Below are 16,489 nucleotides of genomic sequence, written 5' to 3'. Positions count from 1 at the left end.
TCTTCGAACATCTACATTTATGGTAGGTACAAAACTGTACTTTTCCTTATATTCCAAAAAATAAAAGTTCAATATAGATTTTTTTATTAAGCACAGTGTGTTTACAATTAAGTTTTTCATCAAAGTATCATCATCAATCTATTTTTTTCCTACATGGGGTTAGAGGTCATGTCAGCTGTCTCCACATTTTTCTGTTCAGTTCAGTGACGCTCTTCTACCTTGACAGTTATGCCTGCCACTGGCCGGTCTTTTCTGACACAATTCATCCATCTCTTGGCTGGATGTCATTGTTTCCTGTTGCCTTCTGTCTGTCCCATCATGTTCTTCATCAAGTTATCTTGTACTTGTGTCATCAAATCATCTGCATATGTGAAAAAAGTACTGTAATCTATTCTCCTTTTATCTTCTGTGCAACTGGAACTACTCTGACTTTTGCATTTGTGTGCTTCCTTCGTCTGTCCTACCACCCATCACAGGCACGTTATCTCTATCACCTCTAGCTTCCTCAATTGCTCTGCCTTTACTGCCACTGTTTCTGTGCCATACAGAAGCACTAATCACCCCTCTATTTTTGTACACTTTACTTTTCATCTTCATTGGCATTCTTCTGTCGTATACCTCCCCCTGATACTCTTGTCTCATTTGGCTGCAGCCCGTGTGATTCTAGCTTTGACCTCCTTTTTTAGACTTCTTGTCTTCTTAACCACTCTTCCCAGAAACATGAAGCAATTAACTAGTTCCACTGTTTTCACTTTTATATCAGTTTTCATTTTCTTCAGGTTTCCCCAATTTGCTGCCATGACAACTGCTTTGTCTGTACTCTGGTTTATCTCATTTACCCTCATTTTTGCATTCCATTTCCCTATCATTTGCTGAAGCTCCTGTTCATAGCCTGCTTGATGAGCCCCCATCATCTACATGCAGAAACTTTGTTGATTTTTCCCTTCCAACCTGTTTGCTAAAGTCTATAACCAGTATGTACACCCAGTCCCACTGGGAATCTCTTTGTGAGTCGAAACACTGTTTATACTTTACTTGTGCTCTTGTACATAGCCTGCACTAATTCTACTAATGTTTCTGAGATTTCATACCTTCATTGGACTTCCCAAATTAGCTGTTTTGGGACCTTACCATATGCCTTCTCCATGTACTTCCCAGTCTGACTCTTCCTTGTCTCCGGTTTTGTTTCCACTGTCTGTCTTACTGAAAACAACAGGGAGATTGGGATGTGTCCTGATCGGAATCCAAATTGCTCATCTCCCATCTCCCATCTTCCTTTCTACTAGTTTGCATATTAACTTATTAGTGATCCTCTCCAGCACTTGCTTGCAGTGTGATAGGATTTTGATACCTTTGTACTGCCCGTTTGAGATTGCCTCCTTTATTCTTGTACATTGGCACTACAGTGCTTATTTCCAGTCATCTGGGATAGGCTTTTCTGTCCACACTGAGATAAGTATCCTCAGGAGCTATTTCTCATCTAACTCTCACCCAACACCTTGATCATGCCTGCCTTGACTTCATATGAACCTGCTGCTTTCCTACGTTTCATTTTCCTTAGTGCTGCTCTTACTATTTCAAGGATGGGGTCTTCCTATTTCATTGTAGGCTTTAGTACAGCTTCTGTGATGATTTCTTCATTCAGCAGCCACTGAATGTACTCCTTCCATCTGCCCTTGATGTACTCTGGACTGGTGAACAGATTGTTGCTGGCATCCTTTGTGAGTAGTTCTGATGACTGTCTTTAGGTTTCTGCGTTTGCCATGCAACCTGATAGATTTTCTATGTTTCATCACCTTCCACGGACAGTTTCTCTGATGCCTTGTTCTTTGTCATTGCAACTGCTTTCTCAGCTTTATGTTTCTGTCTTTTCTGTCTCCCACTTCTTCCTTTGCTCCTTTCTTCAGATGACACCCTGGACTTCTACTATCTACCACCAACTTTCCTTTATTTAGTGTATTTCCATACCTGGCTTGGCCACATATCTTTTCTGCACTCTTCAGGGGTGCTGTTTTGAGACACCACTATTACTCAACCTCACTTGTCTTGTCTTTTTCCTGATGTGCTGTAGCCCTGGTTACTTCCTTGGTTTCCCGTGCTTTCACTTCTGGCAACCTCCATGTCTTTAGCTTAGTGTCAGTTGACCTTTGAGCGTTTATTGATTGTCGCTCGTCCCACTATAACATAGATGAGGAAGAGGTGGGGTAGTTCATTTAGATGCTTTATTACATAGAAACACATCAGGATGGATAGCAGCATCATAAAATGTAAACAAACTGATTAACAGACAGACCTTACAGACATACATGCTTACATCTCAACAGCCTACTACAAAATGGCAGAAGGGCTCACACATGATCACTAGTTATGCACTTGTGCAAGCCCTTAGATAGCTTCTTTAAAGGTATGTTCACACACATTGATCTACACTGACCATTGCTAGCAGCTGATTATGACCACCAATGGTTTGTGCTGGGTGCTGACAGTTTCAGAGGAGATTAGTTGCAGTCTCTGATTTTATCCCACTGCACTTTCCTTACTAGGAGGAAGCCTACCTGAGTTCCATGCTGACCACTTTTGCATGTAATCTTGTGACTGTCTTTATTGGTGTTAAGCCATTTGCCAGACAGAGGTTTAGAACTGACTCTCCTCCTTTTTTCCTTTTGCCCCACCCATGTGGACCCAGGCAGTCCTTGTATCCTATTCTGTCTAGCCTACTATGAACATTCAGGTCCCTCATTACTAACACTGATTTGTTTTGTCCTTCTTTTGTCTAGTAGGTCCGGCATCTGTTGCCTGAATCCACTCATTTCCTCGCTGTCATAATGCTGTTGTAGGGCACAGGTTGAGTATAAATACTGCCTTGTTACACTGGAGTCTGATTGCCATCAGTCTGTCACTGATTCTAATGACAGTTCATTGTCTCCAGAAGACTGGCTCACAACACTGTCCACACCATTTCCAGTCTGTCCTCCCATTAAGTAGCAGACTTTGTATCCTAAGCCAAGTAACTGCTGTACTGCCCTTCTTCCTTGTCTCCTGGGCACACAGGATGTCCAGTTCTCTCCTTACCGTCATGCCTTACACTTGGAATGGAGTAAAAGCACACAACCATTTACAAAATTCCAGACAGCTGTGGTGACGGTATCTCCCTCTGTCACACTTCTATATAAATCATATTAATATTCACAAATGACATACAATTATTTACAAAATTCCAGATAGCTAGGCTGACAATATTTCCTTTTGTGACCACTCCATTTTGACTTTTCAATAAGGCCGTGGTGGTGCAGCGGTTAGCATTGTCACCTCACAGCAGCAGTTCTCCAGTTTGATTTTCGGCTGGAGTGCCTTTTCTGTGGAGTCTCCATGTCCTCCCAGTGGTCACGTGAACTTTAAAAGACATGCAGGTAGGTGCGTGCCTGAGTGGGTTTGCCTTCTTTGAAGGTTAGCCGCCGGGCTGGTAACTCGACACAGTAAAATCCATTGTCAATAATTAGTGTATCGGTCATTCGCTGTGTTGACCCTTAACCTGGAAAAGTCGAGAAAGACACCACAAGAAAAAAAATGTTACCATTCTATACAAACTATGTTACTTAGTTACAAGTAGATCAGAAGTCCAACTTATTTATTGATTGTGGTAACACACTAGTGGAATTGCCTTCTTTGTGTTTTACCTCTCTGTGAATTTAATGCTTTATTCCCTGTCATACTGTCTCCTTTTTCTCTCCAGATCTTGCCAGTGGATCATCTAAACTTGCTAATGGAGATGCAGTATTTGTTTATATCAGAAGAGACTTCTCTAACAGTAGTTCATTCCCCGATTTCCTATAATTTCTCTCTCTGCCTCTAGCGGGGCCCCTGTCTTCCATGATGCCTGTTGTTTTCCATTCTGTACCATCTTTCCAAACTTTTATTTGACCTTGGAACTCTCTGTTAATTTTCAGTGCCTTTAATAATGGGAGAAAGCAGTAATTGTTTAGGTTCCTCATCATTCCAAAAGGTAATATTTTTCTGGATGAACAGGATGGACATTTATTTTTAATTGAGGATTAGAATACATTTTGCTTTACAAATTATGTTGGACCACAAGAAATTAAATTATGCCAGGCTTCTAATGTGAATAAATCAGGAATAATTTATTGGTTTATGTAAATATATTTTCTGTATTGTTTTTGAGAATGCTAAGACAGTGGATGAAGCTTACATCACATAGGAAGTTTTAGCTGAGAGACTGAGGTCTGGCAAATGTTTATTTCTTCCATTTACTTTTATATATTCAGAAAGTTGATAAACTGATATCAGCAAAATACAGAACACAAGTAGTGTAGGAATACTCCCTGATGGCAGTGCAAACATAAGGCGTACAGAGTACCAAAGTAAAACTTTTATTTAATTGTCAAGAATTTGTTCTTTTGGTCATTGAGGTATATCCATGACAATTAAGTGTCTTTGAGAGTCTCTTTTGGTAAATGCACCACAGGCTACATTTGATTCTTAAAATTATACATTGAGGTTATTTAAAAGCACGTTTCTTACCTTTATAAAGTAATCATGCTATACTGCACTCTTTTGTCTTCCATGTCTTTTTGCTGAAAGAAGTCAGCAGCGACTTCTTAGATATTTCCTATTCATACACTCTCTTGTATGTGCTGACATGTATATGATGCATTGTTGGGCTACTTTCTTGCCACTAGTAGTGTAACTTTCCATATATGCTGCATTTTACTATGTTTTATTTTTAATTACCACTGTAACAAATAAGTATAGTTTCTACAAAAATAAATGCAGTTCTCTGAGGTCATTCCCTTCGAGCCACACCATTCTTCTTTTGTCATACAACTGTGATGTTCATGCTTTGCTAGTGACTAGCAGTAGCATGATTTCTTTTGTGAAAGTAATTGGCTATTTGGTTCTTTTTGTGATTGCAATTAAATTTTACTCCATAGTTATTCAGATCAAAGATTTAACAGGGCCATTCTGTCATGGAAAACCTTTTGTACAGTACTGTTTGTGTAGTAGTGAAGCCTTTTCCACATTTTTTTCCTTTAGAGTGGAAAGTATGACACTAAGAGATCCTAGCAACCCGGGAGACATGAGTCCTCGAACATTGGATGACGAGAAAGCTAGAAGCTGCCTTATTCCAATGGGGTGAGTTAATCTTCAAGTTCCTTACACACAAAATAAGCAGTATGAAATTCCTGCATTGTTTGATATGCTTGTGTTTACACTTCAGTCTAAATCATTTGCAACTCTGAAAACTGAACTTTACTTCCCTATCTAATAAAATATCTAAAATTCTCACCTTAAACTTTATGTAACTGGAATATTCTTACAAAAGGTGAAAGTTAATATATCTATCTATATATATATATATATATATATATATATATATATATATGTGTGTATATTATATATATGTATATTTATTATATATATATATTTATTATATGTGTTTGTGTGTGTGTATGCGTGCGTGCAAAACTTGCCAGTTTTCTAATGTTTTAACTGTTATTGGAAGTCTGAAAAGGGCTTGTTTGCCCAAAAGTTTTCTTTAATCAGTTTCTTTAAATAAAAGTATTCTAGTGTTCTTTGTTTAATTCCATTTTTCTTTCATTAAATGTGTTGTATTTTTCCTCTTCATAGTTTTCTTTATTTTAAATGCATCAGATAGGGCTTTAAGCCTAGTGTTTCTAAAATGTAGTCAGTCCACTTATATACAGACAAGGGAACAAAATGTCCGAAACACAGCATCTCTGCAGCTAGTGGGGTTTGGCTTTATTGGCTTAAGTGCACTCATAAAGACATACAAAGTCATGAGCATTCAGAAGCCATGTAGCTGAAACATGGGGAGGTCCTTAAGGGCTAATTTGCATATGTCCCATGGACCTCCACTACAGGAGGTGTCATACCTCTCAAGTGTACCTCATTACGAGGAATGTACCTCATTTGGGGTCTTAAAAAGTTCATGTTCCTCAAAGTTCCACATTGAAAGAGTCTTGTCACACATTCAGTGTTAGGAATTTTTTAAGTGAAATCCATGGTAAATAGAAATTAATCATATTAATTCATTAAAGGATCTTCTTTATAAGTAAAACCAGGATATTTTAACCATGCTATGACCTTCCTAGTTGAAGTTGTTAGCCATTAGTATGTGTTCCACATTTTGCCCATTTGTTCCACATTATGAAGGTGAGTGTTCCTCATTTTGGAGATGGAAGGTTGAGAGCTATGGGAGGTGTAAGGTATTGCACAATGAAGACTTTTGCTAGGCTGAGTCTTTCTTGCAGTGTTTACTGAATGGTTTGTCTATGGAACCTTTTTACCCTTTGTATGTTGTTGGGATATTTTGGTGGCAGCTTGGCTGTCTTTCTTGTATTTTCCTGTTAGTGAATCAAAGTCCCTGGTTCTTGTATTGGTGGAGATATTGGACTTGCAGGGAAACAGGAGGTCTAGGATAATCAGGTCTGTAATGGTGGTGTTAGCAATGCAGAAATATCACCTCAAAAGTCAATAAGGCACTGAATAAAGGTTTAGAGCTTATTGTCTGTCTGTGTAGCTCATGGACTTTAGGCCTGTGATCTTTTGGGTTAGGAACTTTGAAGTCTTTCTAAGTATTTGATATGTTTAGTTGATGCATCCCAAAGGAGGCATGATTAATTAGAGTATAAGGAAATGATTACCTCAAAGACCCCCTCTACACCTTGTCATCAGTCACTTACTGTAGGTTGTCTTGAAGGTGATAACTGATTCATAATTTTGCTTCTCTGTCACAGAGGTATGAAAACATTACGATAAACAGAAAAAAACGCAGATCATTCTGCCACATATATTGTATTTCATGGGTTTGTTAGCAATATCATCTGGTGGGCAGCCACGGTAGTGCAGCGGTTAGTGTTGCTGCCTCACAGCAAGAGGTTCTCCGGTTCGATGCTGATCCTCAGCTGGGATGCCTTCTGTGCGGAGTCTGCATGTCCTCCCTGTGGTCGCATGGGTTTCCTCTGGGTGCTCTGGTTTCTTCTCACACCCCAAAGACATGCTGTAGGTGGACTGGATACTCTAAATTGGCCCTAGGCGTGAGTGTATGTATGTGTGCCTTCAGTGGAAGGTTGGGTGCTGGGCTGGCAGCTCAACACCGTAAAAACTTCACTGCCAATCATGAGCAGACAGGTGATCTGCTGTGGCGACCCCTAACCGGGAAAAGCCGAAAGAAGAAGGAGGAGTTAGCAATATCATCTGGGCTGTTGCATCTTGTTGGAAGCCAGTCCTTTTTGTCTACACCGTCTTTTTTTCTGTGTACATCTGGGTCTTTTCACTGAATCACAGCGGGACCTTTTATCTCTATGTTCCTGTTCAGATGACGAAGTTGTAGCACAATGCAGTGAGTAGGTACTAGTTCATCTACAGTTGTTTCTTAGTAAGTTATTGTAAGTTTGTCATCATTGTGGTGGAGCATGAGATCCTTTCAGGTTTACACCGATCCACGCTGTGGCGTGTCTTGCAAATTAGCAAGCAGCCTTCTGTAGGAACTCTGTGTTGGGCTAAACTGTGCAGGGGGGGTGTGCTGCAGAAGAGATTCGTGAGAAGGTGTGGAGGGGACTTATTAGTAATTGTGCTGAAATTTTGTGCAGTAGCAGCAGGTCGTGGAATTCTCCATCAGTTTACACTGCCTCAACTTGGAAGCTCTGCCCTCAAACCTCAGATATCTAAATACACTGCCACTCAGATCTCATAACCTCAGAAAAAAGGGTAAAGTGGTGAAAATATTAAAAAAAAGTAGCCACCTTTTCCTTTATTCCAAGCCCTTTGACCTCAGAGGCTGATCAGTCACTGGGGTTGGGAGGGTGGCCTAATGGTTAAGGTGTTTGCCTTACAAACACAAGGTGCAAGGTTTAAGTCTCACAAGGGATAATTGGCTAAGCTTAAAATGGCTCGCAAGGGCAGTTAGCTTAGTACTAATCTATGAATCTATGAATCTATGAACAGTACTGCAGCCAAAGCAGTAAGGCATTGACAGTAAAAAGATTTCTCGTAACACTATACTTGTGTCAGCAAAGTGGAATATAGCATTATATAAGGCTTCCTGACATTTGTCATCATGAGAACAAAATTCTGCTACTGGAATCTTGGCCTTGACTTGGTTCAGCTGTCAGCAACTTAGTCTTACAGTTTAGGTCATAGAGTTTAGCCTGTGGACTCATAATGTGCTTTATCCTGTAGTCCTGGGTTTGATTTCCTTCATTTTCCATTTCTATACTGTGTAACGTAGTGCAGGTCACTTAACTACCTCCTCATATCCTAGACATTGGCATTCAGAAGCCATTTAGCTAAAATACTGATATGCCCTTATGTGCTCATTTGCATATGTCCCATGGGGCTCTACTACAGGAGGTTTAAGGCATTACACAGTGAAGACTGTAGTTGACTGGGTGTTTCTTGCAGTTTTTACGGAATAATTTGTGCCTCTGACCTTATGGACATCAAGCTTGGGTTTTTGCTCTGTCTCTAATGTATTGCCAAACAATCCATTTATACTATAATGATGCTGATCAGAAAAAAGATGAAATTTGTTGTCTGAAGGTTGACTTTACTGGTATGAATGTACTCATAAAGACTTTAATAAAAAGTAAAAGTAATGGGCATTTAGAAGCCGTGTAGCTGAAACACTGATATGCTCTTAAGTGGTCATAGGTAGGTACTAGGTTATCTGCCTGAAGGCATTTATAAGCCTAGCCAGAATGTGTTGGTTTTACACTGCTCCCTTAGATTAGTTCCGTGTGCCTCAGGCCAGCAGAGCCATTGAAGTAATCCCCGGGGTATACTTTGTTTCCCATCCACTTGTGAAGGTTTCTCTTAAAGAGGGTTAGAGAGCTCTGCCTAATGTAGATTGGAATCTTGTTCCAGAGCATGGGAAGTCTCTGAGACAGGAATCTATCCCTCCAGCACATTCTATTTATTGTTGTGGTGAGGTTTAGATCCTTTGAGCATGTGGCTCGAGGGGATATGGTTTTCTTTAGGTGGAGCATGTCCATCAATTCTGGGTTGGACATGGCCTTGTATGTCAGGCAGAGATCACCTCTGAGTACAGCTGGAGTTTCTTCAGTCGAGCTGCATAGGGCATCTGTTTGAGGCTAGTGATCCTCTTGGTGAGGTACTTCTGTGGTCTTTCCAGCTGTTGCAGGTGTCTTGTAAGGTACATCCCAAATGGGGCGTTGTACTCTATGATAGGTTTGATGAGTGATGTGTAGAGGGGTACAATGACCTCTTTTGATCTGTATACAAACCTTTTTGTGATTAGGTGGGCCACATAGGATTTTCTAACCACTTTGGCAATGTGATTATCAAAGGAGAGATTGCTATCTACTTGGATCCCCAGATCCCTTATTACATCTTCCATATTTAGGGGGATATCACCTATGTGGTAGTTTGTGGGCACTTTGTTTTTTCCAAAGGGGATGATTATGCACTTTTTGGCATTTAGATTGAGGACATGGTTTTGACACCAGGAATCTGTCTCAGTGAGACCCTTTTGGAGGATGCCGGTGTCAGCATGTATCTCATGGGCCTCATCTACTGGATATTTAAGATCTTGCGTAGTGAGGACTGTAGCTTGGCTGGGTCTTTCATGCAGCTTTTCTTGTATTTTATAGGATGACTCTGTACAAACTGTTTGTCTTTTTGCATAAAATAATGTTTTAATAGCATAACAATGCTGCAGATGTAACTGTCTTACCTGCTTAACACTGTAGACTATACTAAGACAAAACCTGTCCTTCCTGTCTGCATGGCGAGGATGTGGTATTGAGGAGAAACAAGTGCTGCTTGTGAAGGAAAACTGTGAGGGGAAACTTGAGAAGTGAACCGGTAAACATACAAACTATTGTACCATAAGGGCTCTGTCATAGTGGCATGATTTGCAGTGTAAAATGCTATAAAGAGTTCTGTGCCATAGAGGGCACTGGAGCTTGTCTCTGCAGACATCATCTTATGGAATACCTGGCTCATCTAGCACCTGGGGCTGGTCCCTGATCTCGTGCTTGACCCCCTCATATCTTCAGTTGAAGAGCAAATGCAAAAAAAAAAAAAAAAAAAAAAAAAAGGTCCATTACCAGATCCAGATCCCCTTGCTCTTTGTCCCTCTCTATTGTGGGTTGTGGGGATTCCAGTTTGTTTTGTGTATTATGTTTGTTGTGTGTGTGTTGTGTGTGTGTGTGTGTGTGTGTGTGTGTGTGTGTGTGTGTGTGTGTGTGTGTATATGTGTGTGTATATGTGTGTGTGTGTGTTGTGTGTGTGTGTGTGTGTGTGTGTGTGTGTGTGTGTGTGTATATATATATATATATATATATATATATATTTGGTGGTATCAAAGGTGGAGGGGATGTTACTTATATCTGCTTTGTAGTTTTCGATGTGAGATTCGATGTTATGGGCTTTAGGTGTTTTGAATTTTTGATCTTATGGTCTCACTGTTTTGAAATTAGATGTTATGAGTTTTCAATTTTTTTTGTATGCACCCACATGACGGTAGGAAAAAGTGTGTGTGTTAGTTTGGTGGTGTTATATGTGGAGGGGATGGTATTTTCATGTGATTTGTAGTGTTCGATGTTGAGATGCACATTTTAGATGTTATGAAATTCGATGTTATGGGTTTTAGATGTTTTGGGGTTTAGATCTTATGGTTTCGATGTTATGATTTTAGATGTTATGGGTTCTAGATGTTCTGAAGGGGAACTATATCTATTTGTGTGTATATATTTATTTATATATATATATATATATATATATATATATATATATATATATATATATATATATATAATGTGTGTGTGTGTGTGTGTAGGTTCATAGGTGTGTACTAGGCTAAGAGCCCTGGGCCCTTTACAAGCCTAGCCATAGGATTACCCTAGCATTGTGCCTATAATCTTAGTTCCCAGTACCTCTGTCAAGTAGAGCCACTGGAGTTATCCCTGGGGTGAATTTTCTTTCCCATCCACTCATCAAGATTTCTCTTGAAGAGGGTCAGCGAGGTGCTCTGCTTGACATGTATGGGATGTCTATTCCATAGCATGGGCAGTTTCTGGGTTATGAACCTGCCCTCCAGTACTTTCTGTTGATTGTGGTAATGAGGTTGAGGTGTCTGGAGCATGTGGTGCAGAGGGATTGGGGTTTCTTTAGATGTAGCATTTCTAACAGAGCTGGGTCAGACATGGCTTTGTAAGTCAAGTAGAGATAGCCTCTAAGTAGGCGATGAGACAGAGAATAGTTGGAGTTTTTTGAGTCTGTCCATATAGGACAAGTGTTTAAGGCCCAGGATCCTCTTTGTGAGGTACTTTAGCAGTCTCTCCAGTTGTTGCAGGTGTCTAGTGAAGTACATGCAAAATGGGGCATCGTACTCGATGACTGGCCTAATGAGGGAAGAGTAGAGGGAGAGAATGACAAGCCTTATCTGCAAGGCCATGGAGCGTATTATCATGGAACTTATAAACAAAGACAATGGCAACCTTCAAACACTGGACCCCACCCAGTTTGGGTTTGTGAAGGGCCGATCTTGTCTCCTGAACCTGATTGACTTCTTTGAATCAGTCTCCAGAGCCATGGACAAGGGTAAGGTGGTCCACACAGCCTATCTAGACCTTGCCAAGGCCTTTGACACCATCCCCCACTCTGGAATCATAGATAAACTTACTAAGTTGGGCATAAATCCCTATGTCACCCAATGGGTTGCTAAATGGCTTACTGATAGAACCCACACTGTAAAAGTAGCCGACTCCAAATCCAGCACCAGACAAGTGGAGTACCTCAGGGTTCAGTCCTGGGGCCGCTGTTGTTTGGCATCTACTTCTCTGAAGTACAGGTCAACACTAAGGGACTCTGGCTAACAAAGTTTGCAGATGACTGCAAACTGAGAGCCATTATTGAATCCCCAAATGATGTGGATACTCTACAAAAGGGCCTTACAGAAACAGATGCTTGGTGCCAGAGACATGGGCTCAAGCTCAATGCCAAGAAATGTATTGTTATCCCCTTTGGGAAAAAACATGTATCCATGAATTACCATATAGGTGGCAGTACACTAAACACAGAAAGTGTGATAAGAGACTTAGGGACACAGGTGGACAGTGGTCTCACCTTCGATAACCACATCGCCACAATAGTCCAGAAATCCTTCTATGTAGCACACCTCATCACGAAGGGCTTTTCATCCAGAAAAAAGGAGGTCATTGTCCCACTGTACTCATCCCTCATTAGACCCATTATAGAATACAACGCCCCATTTGGTATGTACCTCTCAAGACATCTGCAACAACTGGAAAGGCCTCAGAAATACCTCACTAAAAGAATCACAGGCCTAAAGCAGATGCCCTACACTGACCGCCTTAAAAAACTCCAGCTATACTCTGTTGCATATCGTCTACTCAGAGGCGATCTCTGCTCAACATACAAGGCCATGTCAAACCCAGAGCTGTTGGACATGCTACACTTAAAGAAATCCCAATCCCTCAGAGCTACACGCTCCAGGGATCTAAACCTTGTCATCACAATAAACAAAACATGTTGGAGGGATAGGTTCCTGACCCAGAGACTCTCCAGACTCTGGAATAGATTGCCCATACATGTCAAGCAGAGTGCCTCTTTGGACCTCTTCAAGAGGAACCTTGACGATTGGATGGGAGAAAGGAAATTCACCCCAGGGATCACGTCAGTCGCCCTGCTAGACAGGGGTCCAGGAAAGTAAATAATGTGGGAAGAAATAGCCAGGGAATTGTTATGGCTAGGCTTGTATAGGCCCTAGGGCTGATAGCCTAGTACCAACCTATGAACCTATGAACTTCCTGGATGCAAAACCCGTAGTAATGAGGTGTGCCACATAGAAGGACTTTCTGACCACAGTGGCAATGTGGTGATCAAAAGAGGGGTTGCTATCAACCTGTGCTCCCAGATCTCTTAAAACATATTCTGTGTTCAGTGGACAACCATCAATGTGGTAATTCATGGGAACTGTTTTTTTCCCAAGGGGGATGACGGCACATTTTTTGGCATTGAGCTTAAGGCCATGGTTCTGACACCAGTCGTTGGTCTCAATGAGGCCAATTCTGTAGGATGTCAACATCACTTGGGGAGTTAATAATAGCTCCCATCTTGCAATCGTCTGCGAACTCTGTCAGCCAGAGTCCCTTTGTGTTGTCCTGGACTTCAGAGAAGTCGATACCAAACAGAAGAGGATCCAGGACGAACCCTGTGGGACTTCAGTCGTGACTAGTCTGCACTCTGACTTGGAGTCAGCTACTTTCACACTGTGGGTTCTGTGAGCCAGTTTGCAACCCACCTAGTGATATATGGGTTTATGCCTAGCTTCGTGAGTTTTTCTACGATTCCTGAGTAGGGAATGGTATCAAAGACCTTGGCCAGATCAAGGTAGGCTGCATGAACCACCTTGCCTATATCCACAGCTCTGATAACTGACTCAAAGAAGTCAACCAAGTTGAGCAGGCGTGATCTATCACTCACAGAACCAAACTGTGTGGGATTCAGAGTTTGGAGATTCCGTATATCCTTGCTTATTAGGTCCACGATGATGCGGTCCATAGCTTTGCATATCAGACTCGTCAGGCTAATGGGGCGATAGTTCCCAGGGTCTGTAGTCACTCCTCCTTTGTGGAGAGGGAAGACTATAGCAGTGCACCATTTGGTAGGCACAAAGCCTGAGGTGAAGCTGTGATTGAACAGGGCACACAGGTGAGGTGCCAGTTCACTCTGTAGTTCATATAGAACACAGCCAGGGATATTGTCAGGTCCCATAGAAGCTGTATTCTTGGCCTTGGACAGTGGTGTTTTAACCTGTGCAGCAGTAATATTGGGTGCCTGGAAATCTACTGGTATTGTGATTGGTCCTTTGCGGGTGGAGAATGGGGTAAAGTTGGCACTGAATCGGTTGGCCAGTATATTGGCAGTATCTTTTGGCTCTGTATAGGAGGTACCATTGTGCAGTAGCTCAGAGCAAATCTGGATATTGCCGTGGAGATGCTTTACATAACTATAGAAGGCCTTGTGGTCTTTACTCTCTGCTGCAATTCTGTTTTCATAGCTAGATTTAGAGGATTTGATGAAGAATGTCAACTTTTTGTTGATGCTGATAAAGGGAGTTTTTCCAGTCTTGGGACTTCTCATTCCGCATCAGTTTCCTCCTTCTGTTGTAGAGTTTGTTTATGGCAGGGGTCCACCAGATTGGCTTCCTTTTTTTGGAGGAGAGCGTCTTGGTTCTATTGGGAATGGAGAGATCCATGCATTTGTGTAGGTGTTCATACAGTGCATTGGTGTATGATTCGGCAATCATGCAACTATTCTTCATTTGCATGAGTGATGTGAAGTTAGCCACGTCTGTTTTTAGGAGCCCAAAGTTAACTTTGGAGAAGTTTTTCATGGTGGTTACCTTTGCCGGGGGTGGGGTGGTGGGGGTGGTGGTAGGGATGTGGATTTCCAAGGTGATTAGTTTGTGGTTGGATCTAACTATGAAGGAGTTGACTACTGGTGTAGTGTAATGGTCGCCCATGTTAGTAATGACCAGGTCAAGGATGTTGCTACCTCTAGTGGGGGTAAGAACGACCTGGTTCAGGGCGTTGGAATTAATGAACTCCAGGAAAAGTTAGGAAAATGTATTGGTACATGAGCCCTTTTCCCAGTTAATGGAGGCATAGTTTAAGTTGCCTAGTATGAGCGAGTTAGGTTGGACCCTAATATTTTCCAGGGTGCTTAGGAACGTGGAGTGCGAGTCTTGGGATATGGTTGGGGACCTATAGCAGGCTGCGACCTGAATCATTGTCTTACCCAATGTTAGCTGCACCTAAAGTGTCTCTGATGCATTATGTTGAGCTACCAGTCTGGAGGTGTGTGCATCCTTTATGAATATGGAAACACCACTGCCTTTGCAGCTTCGGTCCAAGTTTTGGGGCCAAAAGGTGTGGAATGAGTTATAACCTGGTAGTGTAGGGGGTGCTTTCTGCTGCCTTGAACCAGGTGTCTGTTACAGCACAAATGTCGATGTTCGCCATTTTAAGATTTAGCCTTCTAGCGTTGAGCAGCATGACCCTCAGATTGCATTTGTTTGTAGCTGTTACGGTGGTAATTTGATCTTTGGGACGCCACCTAAAAAAGCACCGTAGGGATTCCATGAGCCTTGGCCAGTATCTGGAAGGCCAGGGGTGACCGATGGAGGCCATATCTGGCGAAGCATTGAGGTCTGTCAATCATGTCATACTAGGCAGGCAGATACTGGATCCCCTTAGAATGACACCAGAAACTTAGCCAATTGTTGAAATCATTTTCTGCTTGTACTGTGGTATCATAAAATTATTTACTGAATCCCAGTTTGATGAAACAGGGCTTAATGAAATCCATGCTCTGTCATTCTTTCACCTCATCTTGAACGCACATCTGTTATGTTCTCCCCCATATGTATTGCTGCCCCAAGAAATAAATGCCACCTTCCTCTGAGAGTGAGACTGAGCTGTACCTCTAGGACATGTGACTGTACTACCTGCAGCCATATGAATCTCTACTGCAGCCTTACTTTCACTTCCTGCCCTTATGTTTCATACACACTAGAGGCTTGGTAAGTAAACCCCTCTTCCAAGCACTGAACCCGGGTAAAATTGTAGACAATGTAATCTTGCAGCTAGTACACAGGCTAAGGTAATAAGCTACCAACAACTCCAAGTACTGAAATGAGACTTGTTGCTTTGAACAAATCCCATAGCCAGAGCAGTGTACACAGGTCACATTGAAAAATATAAAAAAGGAAGTAAAGTAGATCTTAGCAATCCCAATGTCTTTTCTAAAAAAAAAATGTTTTGAATTAATTATGGGAAGAGTGTTCACACTGATGTTCTTCATCTCACATTGCTGCAGTCATAACCTGTGGGTAGTCCGCTGTCCTCGGTCGGCCCAAATACCAAAGTATTAGGCTGGCGTCGGTCATGGGCGCTCAGATCTGACATCAGAGCGTCATGGTATTAAAGCGCATGACCGATGTCATATCCTCAGTCTTTTTTGCCGCATGGTCCGAAGCAGAAGCAGCGTTTGCAAGTGCCGTTCGGCGTTCTGAAATTTTCGTATTCCGAGTTTCAGACTGAAACCAAGTTGGGCTAAGTACCCCGTTGGGGAATATTTTTGTTTCTTCTTGCCTCAGTTAATTCCGGATGTCAGAAAAAGTGAATAATTGTATTTCTTGTGGGAAACAGATACCGCATAGGGATTACCACTCTCTCTGTATTCCTTGTTTGGGGCCTGAGCACGACGTAGTCGGGTGTCGCTTTTGTGCTAGATTTAATAAGCGCACCATTAAACGTAGGTTAGATTGCGCTCGGCTTGTCTTTGGTAAGCGGTGTAATTACAATATGCCGTCGGATCCTCCGACGCCCGCTACCGCTAAGAAGCGTAAGGAAAAATCGTTAAGGCCCAAGCAGGATGAGTCGTCCATTCCGGACGCCGG

The 16,489-nt window shown here is 41.8% G+C and overlaps 1 protein-coding gene across 1 annotated transcript in view; it reads left to right on the top strand.

Annotated features, from left to right (window-relative positions):
* The window catches only part of ACAA1 (acetyl-CoA acyltransferase 1), a 353,926-nt gene that overhangs the window by 127,368 nt on the left and 210,069 nt on the right, over positions 1-16,489 (top strand). The window contains exon 6 of the mRNA XM_044067562.1: positions 5,053-5,151. Within this exon, the coding sequence (XP_043923497.1) occupies positions 5,053-5,151 (99 nt within the window). The remainder of the gene's footprint in view (positions 1-5,052; positions 5,152-16,489) is intronic.

Source organism: Protopterus annectens, chromosome 3.part1 (genome assembly GCF_019279795.1).
Source record: "Protopterus annectens isolate FY-2018-M chromosome 3.part1, PAN1.0, whole genome shotgun sequence".
In the NCBI taxonomy this organism is placed as follows: Eukaryota; Metazoa; Chordata; order Ceratodontiformes; family Protopteridae; genus Protopterus; species Protopterus annectens.
Note: the sequence above shows the minus strand (reverse complement) of the source record. Positions and strands in the feature narration are given on the sequence as shown.